Source organism: Culex quinquefasciatus, chromosome 1, assembly GCF_015732765.1.
Source record: "Culex quinquefasciatus strain JHB chromosome 1, VPISU_Cqui_1.0_pri_paternal, whole genome shotgun sequence".
NCBI classification, from domain to species: domain Eukaryota; kingdom Metazoa; phylum Arthropoda; class Insecta; order Diptera; family Culicidae; genus Culex; species Culex quinquefasciatus.
Window position 1 is genome coordinate 63900335 of NC_051861.1, and position 24765 is coordinate 63925099.

The 24765-nt window shown below is 40.0% G+C and overlaps 2 protein-coding genes and 1 pseudogene across 2 annotated transcripts; 1 reads left to right on the forward strand and 2 right to left on the reverse strand.

Annotated features, from left to right (window-relative positions):
• Positions 1-585: 585 nt before the first annotated feature.
• Positions 586-2598, reverse strand: LOC119770046 (piggyBac transposable element-derived protein 3-like). Its single transcript, XM_038264182.1, has 5 exons — positions 2486-2598; positions 2139-2428; positions 1858-2034; positions 1470-1666; positions 586-1428 (listed from the first exon to the last, which is right to left on the reverse strand). Exons 1-5 carry the CDS (start codon positions 2596-2598, stop codon positions 586-588), a joined length of 1620 nt encoding a protein of 539 aa, XP_038120110.1.
• A 13357-nt stretch (positions 2599-15955) lies between these two features.
• On the forward strand, positions 15956-17618 carry LOC119765199. The gene is made up of 4 exons (XM_038248598.1): positions 15956-16043; positions 16128-16608; positions 16670-16861; positions 16917-17618. The coding sequence occupies exons 2-4, from the start codon at positions 16592-16594 to the stop codon at positions 17245-17247; spliced, it is 540 nt and encodes a 179-aa protein (XP_038104526.1). The 5' UTR covers positions 15956-16043; positions 16128-16591; the 3' UTR covers positions 17248-17618.
• A 4069-nt stretch (positions 17619-21687) lies between these two features.
• LOC6036282 lies at positions 21688-23951 on the reverse strand (annotated as a pseudogene).
• Between the last annotated feature and the right edge of the window lie 814 nt (positions 23952-24765).

The window sequence follows — 24765 nt, forward strand, 5'->3', positions numbered from 1 at the left end:
AAGAAATTGGACCAGATATGGCCATTCCGGATGTTCCGGTACCGGTTCCCGAAGGGTCATTTTCAAAAAATATCTAAATTGTTCATGCAACGTTCCAAACAACACGGAATCAGTCAGATATTTACCGTAGAATCATTTTCATGTAACCAACACAGAAATTGGACCAGATATGGCCATTCCGGATGTTCCGGGTACCGGTTCCCGAAGGGCCATTTTCAAAAAATATCTAAAGTGTTCATGCAACGCACCAAACAACTCGGAATCAGTCAAATATTTACCGTAGAATCATTTTCAAAAAATATCTAAAGTGTTCATGGGACGCAACAAACAACTCGGAATCATTTTTTGTAATTTTGAGGTGTTTAGGAAAGAAAATAATGCGTATTGAGGTTTTGGTCATGAGTGAGATTTTATTGAGTAATATGTGTGTGAGATCTATTGGTTTATTGTTTATACATTCATTCATTCAGTCATAAATTCATCATTCAAGCATTCATTCATTCATTCATTCATTCATTCATTCATTCATCATTTGTTCCGTTTATTTATTGCAATATGTATGTGAGATAATCAACACGGCAACATCTAGCTCGTCACAATCAACTTACAATCATTGCAAAATGTATGCCGTTGGACAACCGAACAATTTTTGCATACATGCTCTTCGCATGCGGAACAACGAGTGTTCGTCTTCGAAACTCGCCGCTTCGAGCACTTGGTGCATCGTTTACTTTCTGTCAGCTCACAGTGCTTCGCTGGAATTTTGTTCATCTGGTTGCAAGGCTTGCAAACAACAATCTCCGATTCCTCACCGTGCGATTCACACAATGGCCTGTTGCAGGCTGAGCAAGCAGTCTTCGCCTTCCGCACACAATCAGCACACATCAACTTCCTGTCGAACTCGGCCACAAACTCCGTCAAAGCACTGGTCAACTCCTCCGGCAGATGTCCTCCACGTAGCCGATCCCTCATGTGATCGATCGCCAGCTCTTCAGAAAGATCTTGGAGAAAGTCGCTTCGGCTTCCCTTGAATTCTGGGTGGAGCTCCTTATGGATGATATGGGAGTTCAGCGTAGCGATGTCGATCAGCTCAAAAAGCACCTTCTTCGGCCACTGGCAGCTCCGGCGAGAAACGGTCGTGTGCCGCGTCTGCTGATCGCCCATATCGACGAAACCCTTGGTCTTGTTATAGAACTCCACTACAGAAGGCTTACTTCCTGCCGGAGCGGCCTCGAACTGTTTGGACGAAAGCATCACAACCGGCTTCTTTCCCTTCCGTTCGAAGTAGGACGTAAGGGTCATTGTCCGGTCGAACCCTTCCAGGAAAGAGCCAGGCAGACGATTCTTCTTCTCCAGAAATGCCGGCGGAATATCGGCCTTGTTGGCCCGCATCGTTCCCGTGTAAGCCGTTTCCATGGTACGAAGAAACTGCACCAACTCCACACTGGTAAAAGATTGTCAGCGGTTACCTCTCTCCCTTCGTTCAAGAAGGGCGCAACGAGGTCTTTGACCACCCGCATTCCTTGGCCCTTTTCCGGTCCTTCCTTTCCTTTTCCGGTATAAATCTGCAACACCACAACGTAGCCGGTCTCCGTGGCGCACACCCAGATTTTGATACCGTACTTTCCGGGTTTGCTCTTGATATAAACCCGGAAGGAAACACGACCTGTTTGTTATAAAATTGTTAATTATTTTCAGTTCCCCTCTATGACCTGGCCTAAAACCGCCAGTGGTTGTGTTTATATTTTAGTAATGATCTTATAGAGATATACGATTACGATTACGTAACTGCTATACATGCGCATGATCTCTGAACCTTTTTCATATTCACAATTAGAAATTAGTAGTCACACTCACCTCTGAAAAGGCACAGCCGCTCGTCCACGGTCAAAACCTTCGGTGGGACGTAATTCCGCTGGCAGTTACTGACGAAGATGTCCAAAATTTTTCGGATGGGTTCCAGTTTATCGTGCGACTTCATGTACCGATCGTTACGGTCGAGCACGTTGTCGGTTCGTAGACACACAAACAATTCTTTGAACCGGTTTTTGCCCAGAGCGAAGCGGTAAAATCAATTCGCCAGGTCTTGTTCGCTGTCCACATCTCGTTGATATGCACATGGTTTTGGTGATTCCGACCGGCAGCGATCAAAACCGCAATGAAGCTAAGAACTTCGTTCTTGGTCACATCCTTCCAGCTTGATTCTCGCTTGCGACGCCCGTACAAATTTGTGCATTCGACGATCTCGTCGATGATGTCTGACGACAAAAAGGCGAGGAATGCCTCCTTAGCAGTTCGAAACTTCCGGCAATGTGGAGCTGGGCCAACATTGCAAGCATCGAAATCTTTTATCGGTGGAGCCATGTCGACATCAGCTGGTGGCTTCGTGCCCCATCGTTTGCCGTTCTTTCCAACGAACGCTTCCGAGCTATAAAAATATTTTGTATCAATTTGTGAACACTTTTTTTTCAAAATCAACTTCAACCTTGCAAAATCGTCGTCCGAGTCGCTTTCGCTCTCGATATCGGAGACGGTTCCATCCGACACGTTGTCGTCTTCTTCGTCGCTGAACTCAAACTCCAAATCACCCACTTTCATGTTTGAACTGATCGACAAAATGTAAAAAAAAAAACTTTAAAAAACACACAACCGGTCGCTCAAGTCACTCGTGATCGCACCTGTCTGATGGTTGAACAGCTTTTGACAAATAATCATCAACATTATCACGCTTTGAATGAATGCTAAAACGCACACTAAAAGAGCATCATTACGTTTCATTCACTCACACTACTGCACTACTCATTGCGTTCAGATTCTTTGAGAGCGTTCTTTTATTACGTAACGCAGATGAGGGGAGGGGGGGTCGGATGCCGTGTTACGCTCCATACAATATTTTCAAAATTTAGATGGAAATTTTATTATAAGGGGGAGAGGGGGTCTAAAAACCCGTTTTTTTGCGTTACGTAATAAAAGAACGCTCTCTTTCACAAATACTGCGTTCGTTTGGGCTCACATTGAGCCACGAAAAGTTTTCATGAGGCTTCATTCTTAAATGACGTACCGCCAACTGGGGCGAATCGGGACATACATTTTCAGAGCACCTAATAGCTTGAAATTTAGAAAACAATGCACTATTTTTATTGTTCTTTGCCTGCTCCAGCTCTGGCAGAAGGGAGGGCACTCGCATGGCAAAATTTTTGATTACTGTATTTGTGAATAATCCCAAAACAAACCTAGAACAAACTTTCTGTCAAAGGGAAGCGCGTGCCCCAACCTTACCAGTAGTCTGTTTTATCTAAACCTTCGGGACCTTCGGGAACCGGTATCCGAACATCCGGAATGGCCATATCTGGTCCAATTTCTGTGTTGGTTACATGAAAATGATTCTACGGTAAATATCTGACTGATTCCGTGTTGTTTGGAGCGTTGCATGAACAATTTAGATATTTTTTGAAAATGACCCTTCGGGAACCGGTACCCGGAACATCCGGAATGGCCATATCTGGTCCAATTTCTTTGGTGGTTGCATGAAAGAGATTCTGCAGTAAATATCTCACTGAATCCACGTTGTTTGGTATGTCGCTTGACCATTTTAGATGGATCTAGGAAAAAAACACCTCCGGATCTGGAACCGGTATCCGGAACATCCGGAATGGCCATATCTGGTCCAATTTCTGTGTTGGTTACATGAAAATGATTCTACGGTAAATATCCGACTGATTCCGAGTTGTTTGGAGCGTTGCATGAACACTTTAGATATTTTTTGAAAATGACCCTTCGGGAACCGGTACCCGGAACATCCGGAACGGCCATATCAGGCCCAATTTCTTTGTTGGTTGCATAAAAATGATTCTACGATAAATATCTGCCTGATTCCGAGTTGTTTGGTGCGTTGCATGAACACTTTAGATATTTTTGAAAATGACCCTTCGGGAACCGGTACCGGAACATCCGGAAAGGCCATATCAGGCCCAGTTTCTTTGTTGGTTGCATAAAAATGATTCTACGGTAAATATCTGACTGATTCCGAGTTGTTTGGAGCGTTGCATGAACAATTTAGATATTTTTGAAAATGACCCTTCGGGAACCGGTACCGGAACATCCGGAATGGCCATATCTGGTCCAATTTCTGTGTTGGTTACATGAAAATGATTCTACGGTAAATATCTGACTGATTCCGAGTTGTTTGGAACGTTGCATGAACAATTTAGATATTTTTGAAAATGACCCTTCGGGAACCGGTACCGGAACATCCGGAATGGCCATATCTGGTCCAATTTCTTTGGTGGTTGCATGAAAGAGATTCTGCAGTAAATATCTCACTGAATCCATGATGTTTGGTATGTCGCTTGACCATTTTAGATGGATCTAGGAAAAAAACACCTCCGGATCTGGAACCGGTAACCGGAACATCCGGAATGGCCATATCTGGTCCAATTTCTTTGGTGGTTGCATAAAAATGATTCTACGGTAAATATCTGACTGATTCCGAGTTGTTTGGAGCGTTGCATGAACAATTTAGATATTTTTTGAAAATGACCCTTCGGGAACCGGTACCCGGAACATCCGGAATGGCCATATCTGGTCCAATTTCTGTGTTGGTTACATGAAAATGATTCTACGGTAAATATCTGACTGATTCCGAGTTGTTTGGAACGGTGCATGAACAATTTAGATATTTTTTGAAAATGACCCTTCGGGAACCGGTACCCGGAATGGCCATATCTGGTCCAATTTCTTTGGTGGTTACATGAAAGAGATTCTGCAGTAAATATCTCACTGAATCCACGATGTTTGGTATGTCGCTTGACCATTTTAGATGGATCTAGGAACAAAACACCTCCGGATCTGGAACCGGTATCCGGAACATCCGAAAAAGGTTCCATGTGACCGGAAGTTTATCTGGCGGGGTCAGAAGATACCTATTTGTCAAAAAGACTATTTTTTATGCGTTTTTGTCTTTTTGTGGTATTTTTTACATATTTGACAAAAAGACAGCTAATTTTTCCTCCCTGAAAGGGGGAGCCAAGGGGGTGGGTCTCATGACATTTGATAGCGCAACTAATCCCCTTGATTTTGCAACTTGAATTATTCAAATCGGTCGAAAACTGACTGAGATACATCGATTTTACTAAACACAAAACGTCCTGGGTCTTTACGGGTTAAGGAATTTGTTGGAATTTATTAAAAAATGAATTTAAAAACAATTTTACAATGAGGTAGAATTTGGTAGAATGACTGAATATCATTCTTAGACATCAGAAAAACATTCTTCAATCATTGAATGAGCCACAGATTGTCAGCAAGTCTGCTTTTATTTAAAATTTTATTAAAATTGCAATTTTCTTAATGAATTTGTTGGAATTTCTTAATAAATGTTTTTAAAAATAATTTTACAATGAGGTAGAATTTGGTAGAATGACTGGATATTATTCTTAGTCATCAGAACAACATTCTACAATCATTGAATGAGCCACAGATTGTCAGCAGGGCTGCTTTTAATTGAAAGTTTATAAAAATTTCCATTTTTCGTTCTTTAGGTATTCATTGGCTATCTTTATTTCTTTGTGGGGTAGAACTTGATAAAATAATTATGTGGCATCAATTTGCAGCAGAAATATTTGCTACATGCTAGGAATAATCAGAACTGCAGATATATTGAACTTAAGTGTTTATATTTCTGTTTGATGGAGACGCATGGTAGCTCATTTTTTAACAATCTTTAATTTGCTCCAGAACCGTCATTTTTCAACTTAAGTATGGACTTTCATAGGTCAAATCGGGCTAGAATTTTCCAAGGAACACGATGCCGTGGTCAAAATCGATATATAAAGTACTTGGAAAATTAAGTATAAAGAGAAGTACTACTTATAAGAAGTTTAGGAAAAATCTGATTGCAGATTCGTTAGGTAGAACGGAGGTAGACTAGTTTGTATTCCTTCAGAAGTTGATTTGACGTCGTTTTCTTGAAAACAGGTATCTTTCCAGCAGGGCAATGCTACTTATTGAACTAATGAGGTAGACTAAAAATCCTTCGAGGTAGACATATGTACCAATTTGGTAGATAACTTCTGCATACTTGGATTTTTGATTTGGCCAAATTGCCCTGCTGGGTGGATTGACATAATTGCGTCGGTTGTAATAACAAAAGTATCTTTGAAATTTGGTCGAACTAAAATTGGTTCTGAAATTAAACAATTTTTCAGAACATTAAACGCATTTTCACATTCTTTTGTCCAAATAAATTTCGTATCTTTCTTAAGAAGATTATTCAAATGTTTTCTTTTATCCGCCATATTTGGAATAAATTTTCCATAAAAATTTACTGTTCCTAAAAACGACCGAACATCTCGTATTGTTTGTGGACGTTTCATATTTTTGATTGTTTTAATATTCTCATCTATAGGCCTTATACCGTTTTCATCAATTATGTGTCCAAGGTACTTAATTTCTTTTTTAAGAAAATTGCATTTTTCTGGTTCAACTTTTAAATTATTTTTGCTCAAAGCTTCCAAAATTTTGCATAAATTTAAATTATGTTCTTCTATTGTTGTACCAAAAACAACTATATCATCTAAATACACAAACGCTTTTACTGGTTGTATTTCATATAAAATAGTATTCATTAGCTTTTGGAATGTTGAAGGGCTATTTTTAAGGCCCATCGGCATTCTTGTTTTTTTTTTTTTTTTTTTTTTTTTTTTTGGGAGGGTGATCCAGCCGCACATCGTTGATGTCGAAACCTCTAAACTGGGCCCTCGTCCTGTCACGTCCGTCAGTAGTCTTGTCGTACATTACAACTAGAATCAGATCTGCCAATGAATTAGTACACTTCGACCAAATAAACACTGACGCTGTATGGATCTGACCCTAGAATAAATGCACAGTTGTGTGTTATTCATAAGTCCAAAATGTTCAATTATTCATATAAGTCCAAATATTCATTTGCGGATAACTACCTAACTTGAATTGAATACAAGATTTAAAGCAACCTATCCGAAAGCTACTCTAATCTCAAATCCCCGACATTTTAATTATTAACCAAAAAAACGTTTCTTTTAAAACCTGTCTGGCTTCTTTTTAAAAAAAAAAATAATAACAGTTGATATTTTACAAGTCGTGAATTGAAAAAGAGACGACCATTTGTTCGTCAGAATTCCAGTAGATCCTCGATTCGCAACAATGGTCGATACAATCATAATCCGACAACCGTTAGTTCAACAGATCAACGAATTTAGTCCGATATCATTTCACTATTGATTGATCGAGACTCTATGGAAATTTTGACAAATCAGAATGGTTTTTATACTACTTGAATGAAAATCACCGATTCTGATTGAATTACTAAATTCACTGTTACTAATTTTGTCCCTACACGGAGAAAAAAAGAGTTCCCAAAATCGTGAACAAGCGTTCATGAAACTGAGAACCACGAACAAAGTGTTCAAATTCCATGGTACGTTTTGAAAATCGTACCATGTAATTGGAACACTTTGTTCGTGGTTCTAATTTCATGAACGCTTGTTCACGATTTTGAACTCTTTTTCTCCGTGTAAATAACTAAAGGCAAAGTATAAAAAGTTGATATTTATAGTTAAATTCTACAATCACTATTTTTTTAAACCCGCATCCTAACCTGACACCCACATTAAGATAGGGAAAACTCACATATGTAGCGGTTCATTGTACAAATGTGATATTTCCACTATCAGAGAACCTCCTTGTCTCGATGACAGCTTACCGGCCATCGATTAAGCCCTGAGACTACGCCAAAGTGGGTTCTCGCAGCATGAAGTGGTGTCCATGTGTAAAAATGGAAGCTTCAGCAATATACTGAACACTTCGATTTTAATTCCACATCGAATCAAATCATACTCTTTGCCAAACAAGCATCAAACCTATGACACTCATTATGACAAAGCCCAGGGATTTTTAAGGCCCATCGGCATTCTTGTAAATTCATAATGTCCTTTTGATGTCGAAAATGCAGTTTTTGCAGCATCTCGAGAATCAATCGGAATTTGATAAAATCCCGATTTAAGATCAATTGAAGAGAAAAATTTGCTATTACCAATGTTGTCTAAAATTTCATTAATTAACGGTATTGGATACACAAATGGTTTTGTAATTAAGTTAAGCGCTCGAAAATCTACTACAATTCTGTAGCGCTTGTTTCCATTTGCATCACATTTTTTTGGTACGCACAAAACTGGTGCATTCAAGGACTTTTACTTGGCTTAATAATGCCCAATTTTAACATTTCTGCAATTTGCTCATCAATATGGCTTTTTGTGGACTCTGGCATTCTATATTGCCTTTCGTTTATAGGTATATTAGTTGTTGTTTCAATTTCGTGCATAGCCGCTCTTGAATATGTTAATTCGTCACCTTCCAGAAAAAATATGTGATTAAATTTCTGTATAATTGATTTTATATCTCTATAAGATCCATTTGTTAGATGGTCTAATTTGATAATATTCAGTAGCTGTTCCATTCTCTTACAACCTCTAACCTTTTTAAATTGTTTATATTCGATTACGTCGCAATCACGATCAGTATCTAAATCGAGTTCTTGTGATGTCACCTCTTCTTGGTACTCAGTGTCTAAGAAAGGCGCTTCATTGTAATTATTTATTGGTTGTTCAGCTTCTTTCACTTCATTTCTTCGATTTTGGTAAAAACGAGGATTATTTTCGTAACAATTTGCAATAGTGTTGGTTTTTCTATCGTGGACATTTTCATTATCATTCGTGTTGTTGCACGTTTTTAGAACTAAAAATTCAAAATTTTCACTTATAAATAAAGTATGCTTTTTAAGAAAATCTGCACCAATAATACCAGGCACAGGTAAATTTTTCATGACACTGAATTTAGTTATAAAGATTGTGTTTCCCACTAATAACCCGCATAAACGAGAACCCGGATAAACGAAAACTATACCAATTGTAGTGTGGAACTAAAAAAAAACCTTATGAAATATGGTCACCATTTGTTATAATGTTATTTGGCGGACCGCGACAACTATTTGTTAAATAGTTACCATACGTAATAGAGTTATTTTAATGTTCATAATGGTCAACAATTTTCTTGATAACTTTAAAAACTATTTGCGGATGTTTTCTCAAATAGTTACCCTAAATCATAAGGTAATTTAAAAGTTCAAATGGTTCAAATTGCGGACCTTGCTGACTATTTGTCAAATGGTCACCATAATTATTAAGGTTATTAAAAAGTTTGTAATGATTCAAAAATTTCTTCATGACTTTAAAAACTATTTACGGAAGTTTGCTGAAATGGTTACCTTCAAACATAAAGTTTTGTTAAAGTTCAAATGATTTACAACAATCCGCGAGTACCATATAGAATCGTAGAATAACTATTTCAAAAATAGTTACCATTTCTGGAGCAACATTTGAAAGGGGCGGTACGACATTGCTCTTACGGCCTTTCGTCCCATTTAAACGCGTGTAATGAAAGGCCGTGAGAGCAATGTCGTTCCGCCCCTTTCAAATGTTGCTCCAGATTTGCAAAAGCGGAAGACATTGACAAACTGAGGTCTAAGTCGGAACTGATTTGGTGTTGCGATGGGTCGCCCGTTTCGAAATCACCAAGCAGCTCAGGCAACTTCCGGAACGAGATTTTGCATCTGCAGCATTTGTTGGAGTCCATAATTGCACCGCACGTCGGGTAAGCCATCGGACTGGATCAGTACCTACATGTTGATGATGACAAGCTGATGGGTGACACTGCGAGTGCGGGATCGGTGGCAATAACAGCCAGGCCGGGACTGGTGAATTTATCACTGCTGGGAAGGCAAATGCCGGACAAACCGGGCAAAACAAACACGACGACACTTTGTTCAAAACTTTCAGGTTGAGCGGATTTCGAAAAAAAACAAACTTACACAGCGCGTAAACCTAAATGCGGTAAACAAAAATTTAATCCACTTTTCTTTTTCTTCCCTTCCATCTTTGACAGTTCTAGAACTTGCTGTCATTTTAATATTCTTTCTTCTGCCCACACGCAAAACCGGAGTTAGGTATAAATTACTTATTTTTAGTATTTTTTTGAACTTATGTTCTAGCTTGTCAAATTATACCTAAAATTTAGTATTTTTTTCTTCCTGAAATTTAGTATTTTTTTAGAACACTGGAATACTTCTTAAAAAATACTAAATTTAAGTATTTTTTTCGAACTTGCGTTAATTTCACGATCTGACATGTCAGTTCGGTGCCGGTTGTGTAGCACTTTGGAAGGTTTTTGGCCAGCTGCTATTATAGGTAAGTTGTATTTTCTGCCGGATGGAACCGGTTTGCGTCGAAGCCCGTTGTGGGTTGTAATCAGGAATGCGGATTTTGCGGTTCGGATTGTCCGCCAGAGGAAAATGCAACGCCGGGTGTTGTAGGAAGAGGACGGACGCCGGGTGTAGAAGGAAGAGGACGGAACATTCAACTCCTGGCGACGGCGATGCGGCTACCGGTGGCTGTTCTTCAAGTCGGCTTCAACGGCAGTATTGAAAGGAATCGGTTTGCGTGGCAGAGTTGGTTGGTTGGCGTTGGCAGGGATGTTGCGAGGAGGAGGTGGATGTTGATTAAACAATCCGCTGGAAGTTGAATGTTTCGCTGAAAAGAGGTGCCGGTCGGGCCGGGAAATTTCTGGCGGGACGTTTACTGTTCCGTCAACATGCGGCATTTCGTTAAGTTCACCTACTCTTCCTCCTCCATCCCTTGTGGACGGATAAACGCGGCACCGGTTAAACATGAGAATCGGACGGAAGACAGCGGCAAAAACGGAAATGCCGTAAAGGAGTTGATTGTTCCGCCGGGAGTTGGTGAAGCAAAACGGGTGCTAATTTGCAGTGAAAGTTGGTGTGTGCGTGTGTGTGTGTGTGTGTGTGTGTGTGTGTGTGTGTGTGTGTGTGTGTGTGTGTGTGTGTATGTGTGTATGTGTGAAAAATTATAAAATACAAAAACCATACAAAAAATAAAAATTTAAAAAAAACTATTTACGGGAGAGAGAGGGAGAGGAAGAGTTAAAGGAGAGAGAAAGTTATAGAGAGAGAGGGGGAGAAGGAGAGAGAAAGTGAAAAAGATGGAGAGAGAGAAAGGGAAAGAGAGATAGATATATGGAGAGAGAGGAGGAGGAGAGGGAGAGAGAAAGTGGGAAGAGACAAGGAAGAGTGGGGGAGAGAGAGAGAGAGAAAATGTAGTGATATAGAGGGCAGAGATAAAGTGGGAGAGAGAGAGAGTAGGAGAAAAGAGAGAGAGAGAGACAAAGTGGGAGTGAGAGGGGCAAATCAAGAGGAAGAAAGAGAGAGAGATGAAAGAGAAAGTGAGAGAGAGTAGGAGTAGGAGAGAGAAAGTGGTAAAGAGAGAGGGGGAGAAAATGTGGGAGAGTTAGAGGGGAAGAGGAACAGCGAGAGAGAGAGAGAGAGAGAGAATTGTTTTTTTCTTAGTTTCCAAATATTATTTAACTCCAAAATATCTTATATTCCAAAATTCCAAATATTTAAATATTAAAATATTAAAATATTAAAATATTAAAATATTTAAATATTTAAATATTAAAATATTAAAATATTAAAATATTAAAATATTAAAATATTAAAATATTAAAATATTAAAATATTAAAATATTAAAATATTAAAATATTAAAATATTAAAATATTAAAATATTAAAATATTAAAATATTAAAATATTAAAATATTAAAATATTAAAATATTAAAATATTAAAATATTAAAATATTAAAATATTAAAATATTAAAATATTAAAATATTAAAATATTAAAATAATAAAATATTAAAATATTAAAATATTAAAATATGAAAATATTAAAATATTAAAATATTAAAATATTAAAATATTAAAATATTAAAATATTAAAATATTAAAATATTTAAATATTTAATTATTGAAATATTAAAATACTAAAATATTTAACTATTAAAAATTTAAAACAACATTAAAAACCAAAATATTTATAAAAAAGATAAATTTAATATTAAAAATATAGATGCATTGAAAAAATTAAATATAATTTAAATTTTAATATTCATTTTTAGGTGAGAACATTTATGAAATAGTTGTGTTTGATATAAATAAAAATATTAATATCATATAAACCATTGTTTTCTTCTGCCTGCATATCTCTTGGATAATACCTATTTTCATCTTTGATTATTCTTAAGTATAAGTAATTTTCGATCCCTCACGTTTATAGAAAATACCTCAAATTTAGGTATTTATGCCTAGAAATAAGGAATAAATGGTCCGCCATCTTTGATTATACCTGATTATCAGTAATTTTAGATCCCTCACTGTTCCAGAAAAAACCTCAAATTTAGATTTTTATACCTAAAAATTTGGAATAATCATGGTCCGCCATCTTTGATTATACCTGAATATCAGTAATTTTGGATCCCTCATTTTTCTGTATTTATTCCTAAAAATTAGGAATAATAATGGTCCGCCATCTTGGATTATACCTGAATATCAGTAATTTTGGATCCCTCACTTTTCCAGAAAATACCTCAAATTTATGTATTTATACCTAGAAATAAGAAATAATCGTGGTCCGCCATCTTGGATTATACCTGAATGTCAGTAATTTTGGATCCCTCACTTTTCCAGAAAATACCTCAAATTTAGGTAATTATACATAGCAATAAGGAATAACCATGGTCCGCCATCTTGGATTATACCTAAATATTAGTAATTTTGGATCCCTCACTTTTTCTGAAAATACCTCAAATTTAGGTATTTATTCCTAAAAATTAGGAATAATAATGGTCCGCCATCTTGGATTATACCTGAATATCAGTAATTTTGGATCCCTCACTTTTCCAGAAAATACCTCAAATTTAGGTATTTATACCTAGAAATAAGGAATAATCATGGTCCGCCATCTTGGATTATACCTAAATATCAGTAATTTTGGATCCCTCACTTTTCCAGAAAATACCTCAAATTTAGGTATTTATACCTAGAAATTAGGAATAATAATGGTCCGCCATCTTGGATTATACCTGAATATCAGTAATTTTGGATTTCTCACTTTTCCAGAAAATACCTCAAATTTAGGTATTTATACCTAGAAATTAGGAATAATAATGGTCCGCTATCTTGGATTATACCTTAATATCAGTAATTTTGGATCCCTCACTTTTCCAGAAAATAACTCAAATTTAGGTATATATACTAAGAAATAAGGAATAATCATGGTCCGCCATCTTGGATTATACCTGAATATCAGTAATTTTGGATCCCTCACTTTTCCAGAAAATACCTCAAATTTAGGTATTTATACCTAGAAATAAGGAATAATCATGGTCCGCCATCTTGGATTATACCTAAATATTAGTAATTTTGGTCCCCTCACTTTTCCAGAAAATACCTAAAATTAAGGTATTTTGGTTCTACAATTATACCTAAAATATAGGAATTCCCGTACTAAAACGCTATTAGTAATTTTATTACTAATAGCCGATTAGTAATAAAATAACTTATTGCAGTCAGGTTCGATTATACCTAAAAATTAGGAATTTATACCTAATGTCCGTTTTGCGTGCAGTCAAGGTGTTCTAGAAGAATTCTGGCAAAAATTTAAAAAAGCTGGATGTTGTCTGGGATGGGATAAACAAAGAGAAAAAAAGCTATTGTCAAACTAAACCACTTTCAACATGGCCGCTTCTGTCAACCTAAACCAGTCCTTTCTTATGAGCATGAGCATGAGCATGAGAGCATGAGCATGAGAGATCACCCATGGTTGCCCCTCCGTTGCTGAGCAGAACCGTAATATCCTTTCAGCACTACTGATTATAGGCTTCGACGATCTAGTGGTGTTTCCCTTATCAACAGCATGTATGAATGCGCCATGATTGCCAAAACAAGATCAGTTGCGAATAGGTAGCAGTCATTGGCCACCAACGGCGCCCGCCATGTCAGTTTGTAGATCTCGATTTTTAGGGACGGGAATGTTAGTTAGCGCAGGTTGCTACTAGGGCAGCTGATTTACTCTGTGCTTACACCCCACAAGCGCCAGGAACCTGAAAATTGGTTAGTAGGATAGGGTGTTTGGTCAGGATTCATCATAGAAGATGATGATGCGACCCAAAATCATAGTGTTTGTTGAAAGGTATTATATTTTATTCTCAAGGCAAACAATCGGTTGCTGCGGATGAGACATTTCCCGTTTAACTGTTCTCAAACCAGTCCTTTCTTATGAGGAGAAAATGAGAAGTATTGTAATTTGAATTGAAAAAAATAAAAAAAATAAATCAATTTCACAAATAATTGTAAATTGGGTACTAAAGCCCTATGTCAATTTTTATGTACAACGGTAAAAAACACGATTAAAAACCATTTCTGATCACTTTTTTTCATTTTAATGCAAAATTTTTTTTCAACAAGACAACATTTTTTCGATGGATCAACTATGGTGCCCTTGGAACGAGCTGTCAAGTAGGAGCTTTTCTGTCAAGAAGGACCGCTAGGTTAGTTTTTCAAAATTGATTTAAAAATCCATTTTATACTCTTTCTGGTTGTACAAAGGGTCATTGTACTCAGAAAAATAAGCTTTATCGCTGTAAACAATAATATCAGGAATCTAAGCTTCATTTTAGGACCCAATTGCATGAAAAGATTAGTTAAAATATTTTCAATTGAAAGGCATTTATTTCTATCGTACACCGAATGTTGACTTATCATCAATTTCCTTTTTAAAAAACAATACATTTCATGAACTGACTATTCTTTTGCCCATTTAAAACTATTGTTATTTTTTTTGCGCGTTATATAGAAATGTCATCTAGATTGAACAATATTAAACCTGTGCTTCCTATGAAATTAAAATGTGGCGTGAAGAAACAACATTGTAGAACTGGATTTAATGGCCACAGTTTAGCCTATTTGATTTTTTCGCACTTTTTTATTTCAACACATTGCCACAAATTGAAAAACAAACTTTTTTGCTCTTTGAAGTGAATGAATTGGTACAAATTTGAATTTTTGCCATCCATTTCTTTCGATTCTGACACCTTAGGGCGTGCGACCTATGGAATGTTAAATATCTTTAAAGTTGAGTAAAAATTGCCGTTGAATTCGACGTGCTCCTCTTTGGGGAACTGGGAAAGGTTTATTTACTTCCTTTGCGTAACGGGACAACGACAGGAGCAGATCTAAGAAAAAAACTCCCCTCCCATTTAATGACTTGCAGGCTTTTTAGGATTTTTTTTCGTCATAAGATTGAAGTAAGAAAACACATTTAAATCGTATTGCATTTTTACATCCAAATGAAAATAAAAATCTTTCATATAAAAACACAATAAAAATAGAAGAAGTGATCATTTTTTGACTCATCTTTGATTTGCCAACCATTTCAAGTAATTTGAATCAGGCAGCTCCTTATGAACGGATCCACCGTAAAACGATGGAATATAAACTCAGGATTCTCCACCCACGTCCAAACGCAAATTTTAACAGCCAAATCAAAAAAAATCTGCGAGGAAAAACTAAACAACATTTCAACCAAAGAAAAAGTCATCCGCATGCTTGAGCACTGAGTTGAAAAACATCATCAAGAAAATTTGAATTGTCAAGCTATCTGAATCACAGATTGCTTGATATTTGTTTTCGAACACGAATTTTCTTGCTAAAAACAGAAGAAGAATACAAACGTAAACACTCAAAAAGAAGACTCTATCCAGCCGTCCCGTCCCAGGATGTTGTATCAGAAAACTAGCAGGATTTTGGCAGAATCAACTCAGCCAGCATATCATTGACTGGGTTTCATTCTCACCCATCTTATCTAGATAAGTTGTCGTGCGCTATTTGTGTGTACACTACCCTAAATTGATTACTTTGAAGATGGTCAAATCGCAGCAGGCGATCAAAACAAAACAAATCCGTCGAGTTGCGGAAAGATTTTTTTGCTAGTGCGCGTATTATCGTTTGAATCCGGTTCGTTCCGTCGTACATTTGGTTGTTTCGCGTCCGCGAAGTGCCTCTCTCGAAAAGGAGCCATGAATCGTTGCCGCGCGAAGTAAGTTTAACCTCGTTACGGCGAGAGTTTTCGGTGAGTGTGGTGCTAGATAAAAAGTTTTTGTTTTTGTTGATTTCATTCCAGAGCGATCCCGTAAACGTCGCCGAATGCTCGAGAACCAGGAGTAGGTTAGGTTTCGGTGCTGTAGTTGGATTTGGGCAACTTCCGGAACGAGATTTTGCGGATTTTTTCCGATAAAGAAGCCGGACTCGATGTTTGTGGGGCTGACGAGCGGATGAGGAGAATCTGGAGGACGGAGGAGGAGGCGATCCGGTACGCGCTTCGATTTCTGGTTGATTTGGTCAATTGCTAGGTCATCTCAACGAAATCGTTGCTTCAGCTGTTGTGCGTGATCGGTACGTCGTTGCGATCCTTTCGACGTTGCTTTGGGTTGTCCGTACATCCAGATAAGCAGATACCCGGTCAAGCAGTACAAAGTGGCCCAGCGGGTCGTCAAGAACGTGCTCATTTCGCAGTGGTTCGAGTCGTACCAGAAGGATAATGTGGCGTTCGTGAAGGCGCTCAAAATCGACGTGGACGAGAAGGAGATGGGGGAGATCTTTACGTGAGTTTCTCAAAATATTTGTAAAAGGTAGGTTTTGTTTAAGTAAGCAATTTTCTCGCAGTAAATACGACATCAACGACGCCACCACGATGCTCGGGCCGCGCGAAGAGGACAAAACGATCCCGTTGAAGAAACTCACCATCGAGACGGCCGTCTGCTGGCAAGCGCTGCTCAAGATCCTCCAACACACCGAGTCGTACGAGCTGGACGCGTACAATGTGGATCTGACGGCGTTTTGCAACTACGTTAAGACGTGAGTTTTCCAGGGAATCTATCTAAATTGTTACAATAACATGGCTCTGTTGCAGCTTTGCGGACACGCCGACGCTGTGCAACAACATCCGGCAGTTGGCATACGATCCGTCAATGACGGCGGACAAGTTACAGAAGATGTACTTCCAGTCGATGATGCAGGTGCTGCTAGAGATTGTGACGTCGTACGATCTGGGTGACGAGGTCGGTCGGGAGAACTTGAAGAAGGTGCTGGCGGAAATGTTGGCTTGCGGCGATCTTGGCGAGGGCAACGTGAAGACGATTATGTCCATCTTTGAGCGGTTGGTGGGTTATGTCGAGCAGAGGTTCCGATTCTGTGTGGATTTGATCAACGGAATTTTGGAACCCTCGCGAGCGGTTGTTTAGAACACGTCGCGATCGTTGATGGATGAGTACTTGGGAAAGAACCCGGACAAGAGTCTGCAGATGAAGATTTCCTCGCTTCGATTGAACATAATGGACTTGAAGAAGCAGGAGATGGACAAGGTCAACAAGAAGGATTATGGCGGTGCGCAGCGAGTGTTGGACGAGTTGGCCACCGCCAATGACGTACACACGGTCACTATCTGGTTCATGTACAAATGTCATTCCGCAAAACCGGCTGGAAATCTAACTAGGTTGTGTGAGCGCCGTTGACGAGTACCAAGGTGGACTGATGTTCATTCTAGACGTTTCGCGCCGTGTTTTGCTGCAGATCACCGAAATTAGGACTTTGGTGTTTGAATTACAGCGGTGTTGGGTCGTGGACCCTATTGTCGAGGGGAATGGGGTGAGTACAAAACTAGCGTCAAATGTGACAAGTGACGTCTTGTAGATTTGTTTATGTTTTGATTGTAATCATTGTGAATAAAGTTTTGTTGCGTTTTGACACCCGTTGAGACTGGTCATCTCTTCGAAACCAAGAAAGTCGTCGTGTTTTATTTTATTGTACCGTCCTCCCAGTGGTGTCTTCGCCCCCGTCGTAGATTCGTTCGTTTTCTTGTTCCGGACGTCCCTGCAAGTAAGCGCAACGTAGGGGACTGGACGATCGGGTCGAACAGCGGTGTTTTCGCAAGTGATTGTATCACTATGGCAGCGCTGGGCTTTTAGGCTGCCGTGGAGCTTGCACAAAACGAGGATGGCGGATCCTCAGGAATATTTGGAGCACTTAGGGGCCGAAATAGAATGGCGTGGGCGCTGGAAGTTTTTCAATTGTCTTCGACAGATTTGCTCCACAATGTTTAATGATTTCCTAAACATTATGGCTTGAACAAAACAGTGTTTTATGACTGATTGGTCGGAATTTCGACTCTCTTCTTACCCAGCTATGAATGTTCCGAGTGTGATGAGCGGAAGTTAGTAAATTCGTTTGGACCGCTCTCTACCATCGAAAAACGATCTTCGCAAAGGCAACCCTTCTTCGAGCTGCTGACTGCACAGTATCAGATCGGTTAGATTGACCAGCGGAATTACGGTTCCGTTCTCTAGCATCAACGGAATCGGTGGTGTGGAGGTGTAGTGTGATATTTTATACAAATAGGGTGTTTACCCCGACGAAATTGAGTTTCAGAACCTCCGTTATTCTTAGTTTCGCATAATTTAGGCCAACCATCAAAGGAAGCGCAATTTTCACAAACGCAAGGGCTCGCCTTCCTTTGAATGCAGAATCTCATGTCTTAAATTGTTGTTTATTAATTTCAATTCTTTAGGCAATATTTGTACTTCTAAATCAATTTAATAGTTAACAACATTTTGGATTCAATGCAAAATTAAATTTGCCTTGCGCGCTCTCTTTTATCTTCTCTCGCTACGCTCCGTTACCTGCTCTTTCGCAGGCAAGCGCACTGCGCAGGCAAAAACAGTCTGATGTGAAACGTTTGTGCGGCTGGTTGTTGTTTACGTTTTGTGCGCAGGTATTATTTTCAAACAAATCATTTGATTTACCAAATACTTTGTTTATTTTTTCTTGTTGCTCTTTTCAGCGCCGTGAAGAACTTGATAAAAACGGAACAGCTGGTGCTGGAGAACTCGATCGGTAATCAAAAGAGATTTTGCCGGCAGCCGGCCGACAATATTGTTCAGCCGAGGATGCGACCAAGCGAACAAACGATTGGCATCAATCAATCTGAATAATCAGATAAGTACATATGATATTTGAATATTATATTCAACTTGATACTTTGTGATTTTTTCTTCTTACTTTTTCAGGTTTGGACGATTTTGGCAGTATAATCAAGTAAACAGAATCGACATCGCCGCTAAAGTTCAAATATTATTGTTGTGAACCATCCGTCAAAAAGTGAACAATTCTGCAAAAAATAGGTAGGTAAAAAATGTAAGAAAAACTTTTGAAAACTATTTCAAAACTATTTCTCAAAAAATAGTAAATATGTATGATACACTTTAATTTACAATTTGAAAACTATTTCTGAAATAGTGAAACTGGGAAAAAATGTAGGATAAACCTTAAATAACCATATGAAAACTATTTCCAAAATAGTAGCGCTAGGTAAAAATAGCAAGAAAAACCCTAAAAAACCATTTACAAACCCTTTCTTAAATAGTAGACGCAAGGTTAAAATTTGTAAGAAAAACCTTAAAATACTTTTAAAAAACCATTTCTCAAACAGTAAAAACCGAGAGAAAAAGGTTGCTTTTACGCGAAAATTAACTTTATTTTTACCATTACACAAATGGTAATTTGACGAAACGTTGTTCGGGGATTTTTAAGGTTACCGTTGCTAACCACCCTCAATTCAGATGGTCGAACTTTATGATAAATGGTAGGGTACCATTTCCGGTATGGTATTTTCAAGGTTTTGCTACCATTTTTCAAATAGTGGTTACGATCTCTGAAATGGTGAGAAAATCATTTAACACAAAGTTTTTTTAAGGTTCCCGCATAAACGAGAACCTTAAAAAAACCATTTTTCATAAAGTTCGACCATCTGAATTGAGGGTGGTTAGCAACGGTAACCTTAAAAATCCCCGAACAACGTTTCGTCAAATTACCATTTGTGTAATGGTAAAAATAAAGTAAATTTTCGCTAAAAAGCGACCTTTTTCTCTCGGTTTTTAATGTTTGAGAAATGGTTTTGAAATAGTATTTTAAGGTTGTTCGCACAATTTTTAACCTTGCTGCTACTATTTTAGAAATGGTTCGTAAATGGTTTTTAAGTTTTTCTTGCTATTTTTACCTAGCGCTACTATTCTGGAAATAGTTTTCATATGGTTATTTAAGGTTTATGCTACATTTTTCCCAGTTTCACTATTTCAGAAATAGTTTTCAAATGGTAAATATAAGTTTATCATACAAATTTACTACTTTTGAGAAATTGTTTTGAAATAGTTTTTAAAAGTTTTTCTTACATTTTTACCTACCTTTTTACAGAATTGTTCACTTTTTGACGGATGGTGCACAGCAATAATATTTGAACTTTAGCGGCTTAAATTCTTGTTGAATGTTGATTCTGTTTAGTTGATCATACTGCCAAAATCGTCCAAAGCTGAAAAAGTAAGAAGAAAAAGATCACAAAGTATCAAGTTGAATATAATATTCAAATATCATATGTACTTATATGATGATTCAGATTGATTGATGCCAATCGTTTGTTCGCTTGGTCGCATCCTCGGCGGAACAATATTGTCGGCCGGCTGCCGGCAAGATCTCTTGATTACCGCTCGAATTCTCCAGCACCAGCTGTTCCGCTTTTATCAAGTTCGCCACGGCGCTGAAATGATCAACAAGAAAAATATAAACAAAGTATCTGGTAAATTAAATGATTTGTTTGAAAATTATACCTGCGCACAAAACGTAAACAACGACCAGCCGCACAAACGTTTCACTTCAGACTGTTTTTGCCTGCGCTGCGCTTGCCTGCGCGAAAGCAGGTAACGAAGCGTAGCGAGAGAAGAGAAAAGAGAGAACGCGCAAGGCAAATATTATTTTGCGTTGAATATAAAATATTGATAAATTGATTTAGAAATTTAATGCAAAAGAGATTCTGCATTCAAAAGAAAGCAAGCCCTAACTTTTTTTTGAAGATTGTGTTTCCTTTGATGGTTGGTGTAGATTATGCGAAACAAAGAATAACTTTCGCAGAGGATCTGAAACTTAATTTGGCCGGGATAAAATGCCCTATTTGTTTAACATATCACACTACACCTCCACATCACCGATTCCGTTGATGCTAGAGAACGGAACCGTAATTCCGCTGGTCAATCTAACTGACCTGACACTGTGAAGATCGACGTGCGATGGTAGAGAGCGGTCCAAACGAATTTACTAACTTCCGCTCGTCACACTCGAGACATTCGTCGCTGACCTAGCGGAGAGTTGAAATCGACATCGGCATAGGTGCCACGACACCAGTGATTCCGTCCAACCAGTCTAGAAACACTATTTTGTTCTAGCCATAATGTGTTAACATTGTGGAGCAAAACTGCTAGCTCCACGGCGGCCAAAACCCCAACGCTGCCATAGTGATACGATCACTCACCAAAACACCGCGAATCAAAACCCGTCGAATTTCGCTCTAGTTCACCCACCACGAGGCGAAGTTGGAACATATGAAGCACAAACCGCCGGCACAAGAGTGGCTGGCGAAGATACCAGCAGAACGAAATCGCCGAGCAGCTGCCGGTCATCAGCAAGGTCAAGGAGGAGAACGCAGCCTCCACCGCAAACGAAGGGTCATCGAAATAGAGAGTCCCAACCAAAATTATCAACTGAGTTGACATGGAAGCGTTGGTTTTGGCAAAAAAAGGAATGTACCTTTAAAATGTCTAATCCTCTCCTCTTCTGTTGCTTGACGATTCTTGGTAGCGCTAAAAAGTCCTTCTGGAGCTTGCGGTGATCGCCGATGAAAATGGACAGCATCGACAGGGCGCTTGGGCAGCGTTCGATTTCGATGTTGGTATGATCTTCACGGTGAAAAGCGCTGCCTTGGCCACTCGTCCACCACGAACAGTTTGATGCAGACTTAAGGAAGAGAAAGAGAAAAGTAACATGACAATCCTGACTACTTTCTCAAAGTTCAAATATGTGTCACTTACTATCGATCCCGCTCGACGGCCTCCTCTAATCTTCGGTTCATCTCCTGTGCCTTGAAAAGTGGCCGAAATTCTACGAGCTGATCTTTGTTACGTCGTCGCTTCAGTGACTTTGCGCCAGCCGACGAAGACGCTTCCGGTTGATCGTGCACCACTGCTTGACCATTGTTGAGCATCAGATCGGATCGCAGATCGTCCCGGTTGCAGAAGCGGTCGACGAGATCCTGGTCGGAGGCTGATTTTCACACCCCCTCCCACCGCCTTCTGTTGCTAGATCAACATTTCGCCGTGTACAGTTTCTTCTGAGCAGGTCGTTTGCGCATTTGCGACGGCGAAGAAGTCGCTGGTTTTTGCGCTCCCGCTTGAGCAGGTTCGGGTCGAGGTACTTGTTGAGCTGCTTCCGCCGGACGTGCCGCGCCTCGATCTTCATGCCGTCGCGTGTCGTCTCGAGGACCTTGATATGCACCTGAAAAAAAAACAACTCGGTTAGAAACGCGTTTTTTTTGGCTGTAGAATCGATCAACGCAATGCATGTTAGTGCACGGCATCGGTAAAGTTCTGGATGCTTTCGGTCAGGTCCACGTTCAGGTCCCTGACCGCTCTGACCCCATGAACCAGAGCGAGCAGAGTGTTGTCTGCGCCCTCACCGCCATCGTCCTTTTGGTTTTACTCCTGCTGCTCGAAGCACTTCGGGTTGACGTGAGCCAGGTTGATGTGCAGGATTCGCTCCAGGTTCTGGATTAGGTAGCGGATCTTGGACTCCTCGAGGTGGTCGTCGGTGTTGTTCGAGGTCACCAGCAGTACGATAAAGTAGCGATACTTGAAGAAGAAGCTCGGCGCCTCAAACAGCTTGTCCCAGCCAGCCTTGCCGAGCATGATTTCGTCCGTGATCTGCATGTCGCTGTTGAACTCGTTCAGCATGACCTTCCGCGTCGAGCTAGACACGTGGAAGGTCGAGTTTTGCTGCGGATATGCCGGCGTGATGATCGACATCAGGTGGAACCGGTCCTGCACGTTCACCCGCGAATCCCACACTTGAAAGCCCAGATTCACGGTGTCCGGCCGCTTCAGGAACACCGGCTGGGGCCACTTCCAGCGCAAAAACACCAGAAAGAACTTGTGTACCTGCGTGGCCGCGACGACATTCGGTAGCTGACACGTCCTGGCCACCAGCATACCCCACGACACACCTCCAAAGTAACCCAAAGAGTTGGAGTAGATTCCATGCTCTGAAAACAGAAAAAACAGTGAAAAGAAGAAAACCCTAATATTAACAAAAACCCTAAAAGATACAAACCAAAGCTCAACTTACTCTTCGCCCACAGCTTGATCGAACGCAGCGCCAGCCGAAAGTTGTCAATGTTGGGCACCGGCCGTAGGATCTCGTCGGTGGCGCGGCACCCGTTCAGACTGCGCACCAACTTGGGGTCCAGATTCTTCAGCAGCATATCTTCGCGCAGGTCAAAGTTGTCCGAATCTCCTTCAGCGCCAACCGCGCAAACAGCAAATCAATCTTGATGCCGTCAAAGTTCATGTTGATGACCGGCACAAGCGCCTCCTCGACGGCGCGGCACCCCGTTACCTCGGGCTGTTTCTTCAGCAGCTCGAAGAACGACCCAAAGTAGTCCTGCCGTTCGATGTTGCGCGGCGCCACGCACAACGCGTCAATATTTGTCCCCTTGTGGTTAACGCTCAGCCGGTACGACCCAAAAGTGTAGATCTTCCCGCCGAGCTTCTCGGCCAGCACTTCCGGCATGTTCTTCGAGATGGACACACTGCTTGACCAGCGTTTTCAGCTTGGACAGAATCTCCATCCGGTGGTTCAGCTTGGACTCGTCCTCAAACACGTTGTACGGCTCGAGCGCCTTATGCAGCTCCACCGTCTTGGTGTGGTCTTCCGTCTTCGGTTCCGCCAAACTGATGGCCGACGTCATGCCCATCAGTTTCGTTGCTGCCAGCCGATGCTGCTGCTGCGGCCGCCGCGTGCTCAGCGAAAAAACTTTGACGGCACAGGGAAAGTAAAAAATCAAAACAAACATTCCTCCTCCAACGCAAGGCTGTATATCATAGGTAGAAAGCCATGCCTCCAACGAACGTTGCACCAAATGCAACACCAAGTTGACAGTGTCATTTTGGATTTGAACTTGATTTTGAGTACCTCCAGCTGACAGTGTACTAATTATTCAGTTCAACTGCGATTACATTTTTTTTGGTAAACGTAGTTGAACTGAAAAAATCGTATGAAAAAGTGCGAAACGCATTAGCAATGTGCAATTTTCAGTTACAGTGTACACCTACCAAAATAAAATGTGGTAATCTCCGGCAGTTCCTCAAAATGATCAACTCACATTTTGCGTGTATCGCCCCGTTTTGACAATTCTCCGCTCCTTCGCAAACGCCCTCCCAGTCACGGCTTTCTAGCAGGATTCTGGAAGAGTTCTCATTCTAACAGCATTCTAGCAGAAATGTTCCACTATTCTTACAGGAGTCTGGCAGAACCAGCTGTGCTAGACTATTTCGTGACTGGGCTCGCGCTGATTCATCTGTCAATCTGTGTCCTGTCACCTGTGAGCAACCGGCGCAACCGAAACAAAAAACAAAAAAATCTTCGTCGCAAGTCCTGTTAAAAAAGTGCTGTTTTAGTGAATTTCTGCTTAAAAACTGGCTGAAAGATGGTCGAATCGGTGGCAGACGAGTGCAAGAACCCGTTGGACGGCACGCCGCAGAACATGCTGGACATGTTCGCTGCGGGCGATCGGAGCAGAATCTCCAAACTGATTCGGAATTTAGAGGGGGCCAAGCTGACCGAGGACCTGGTGGAGGAGGCGTACCAGAACTGCTGGCCAAATACTA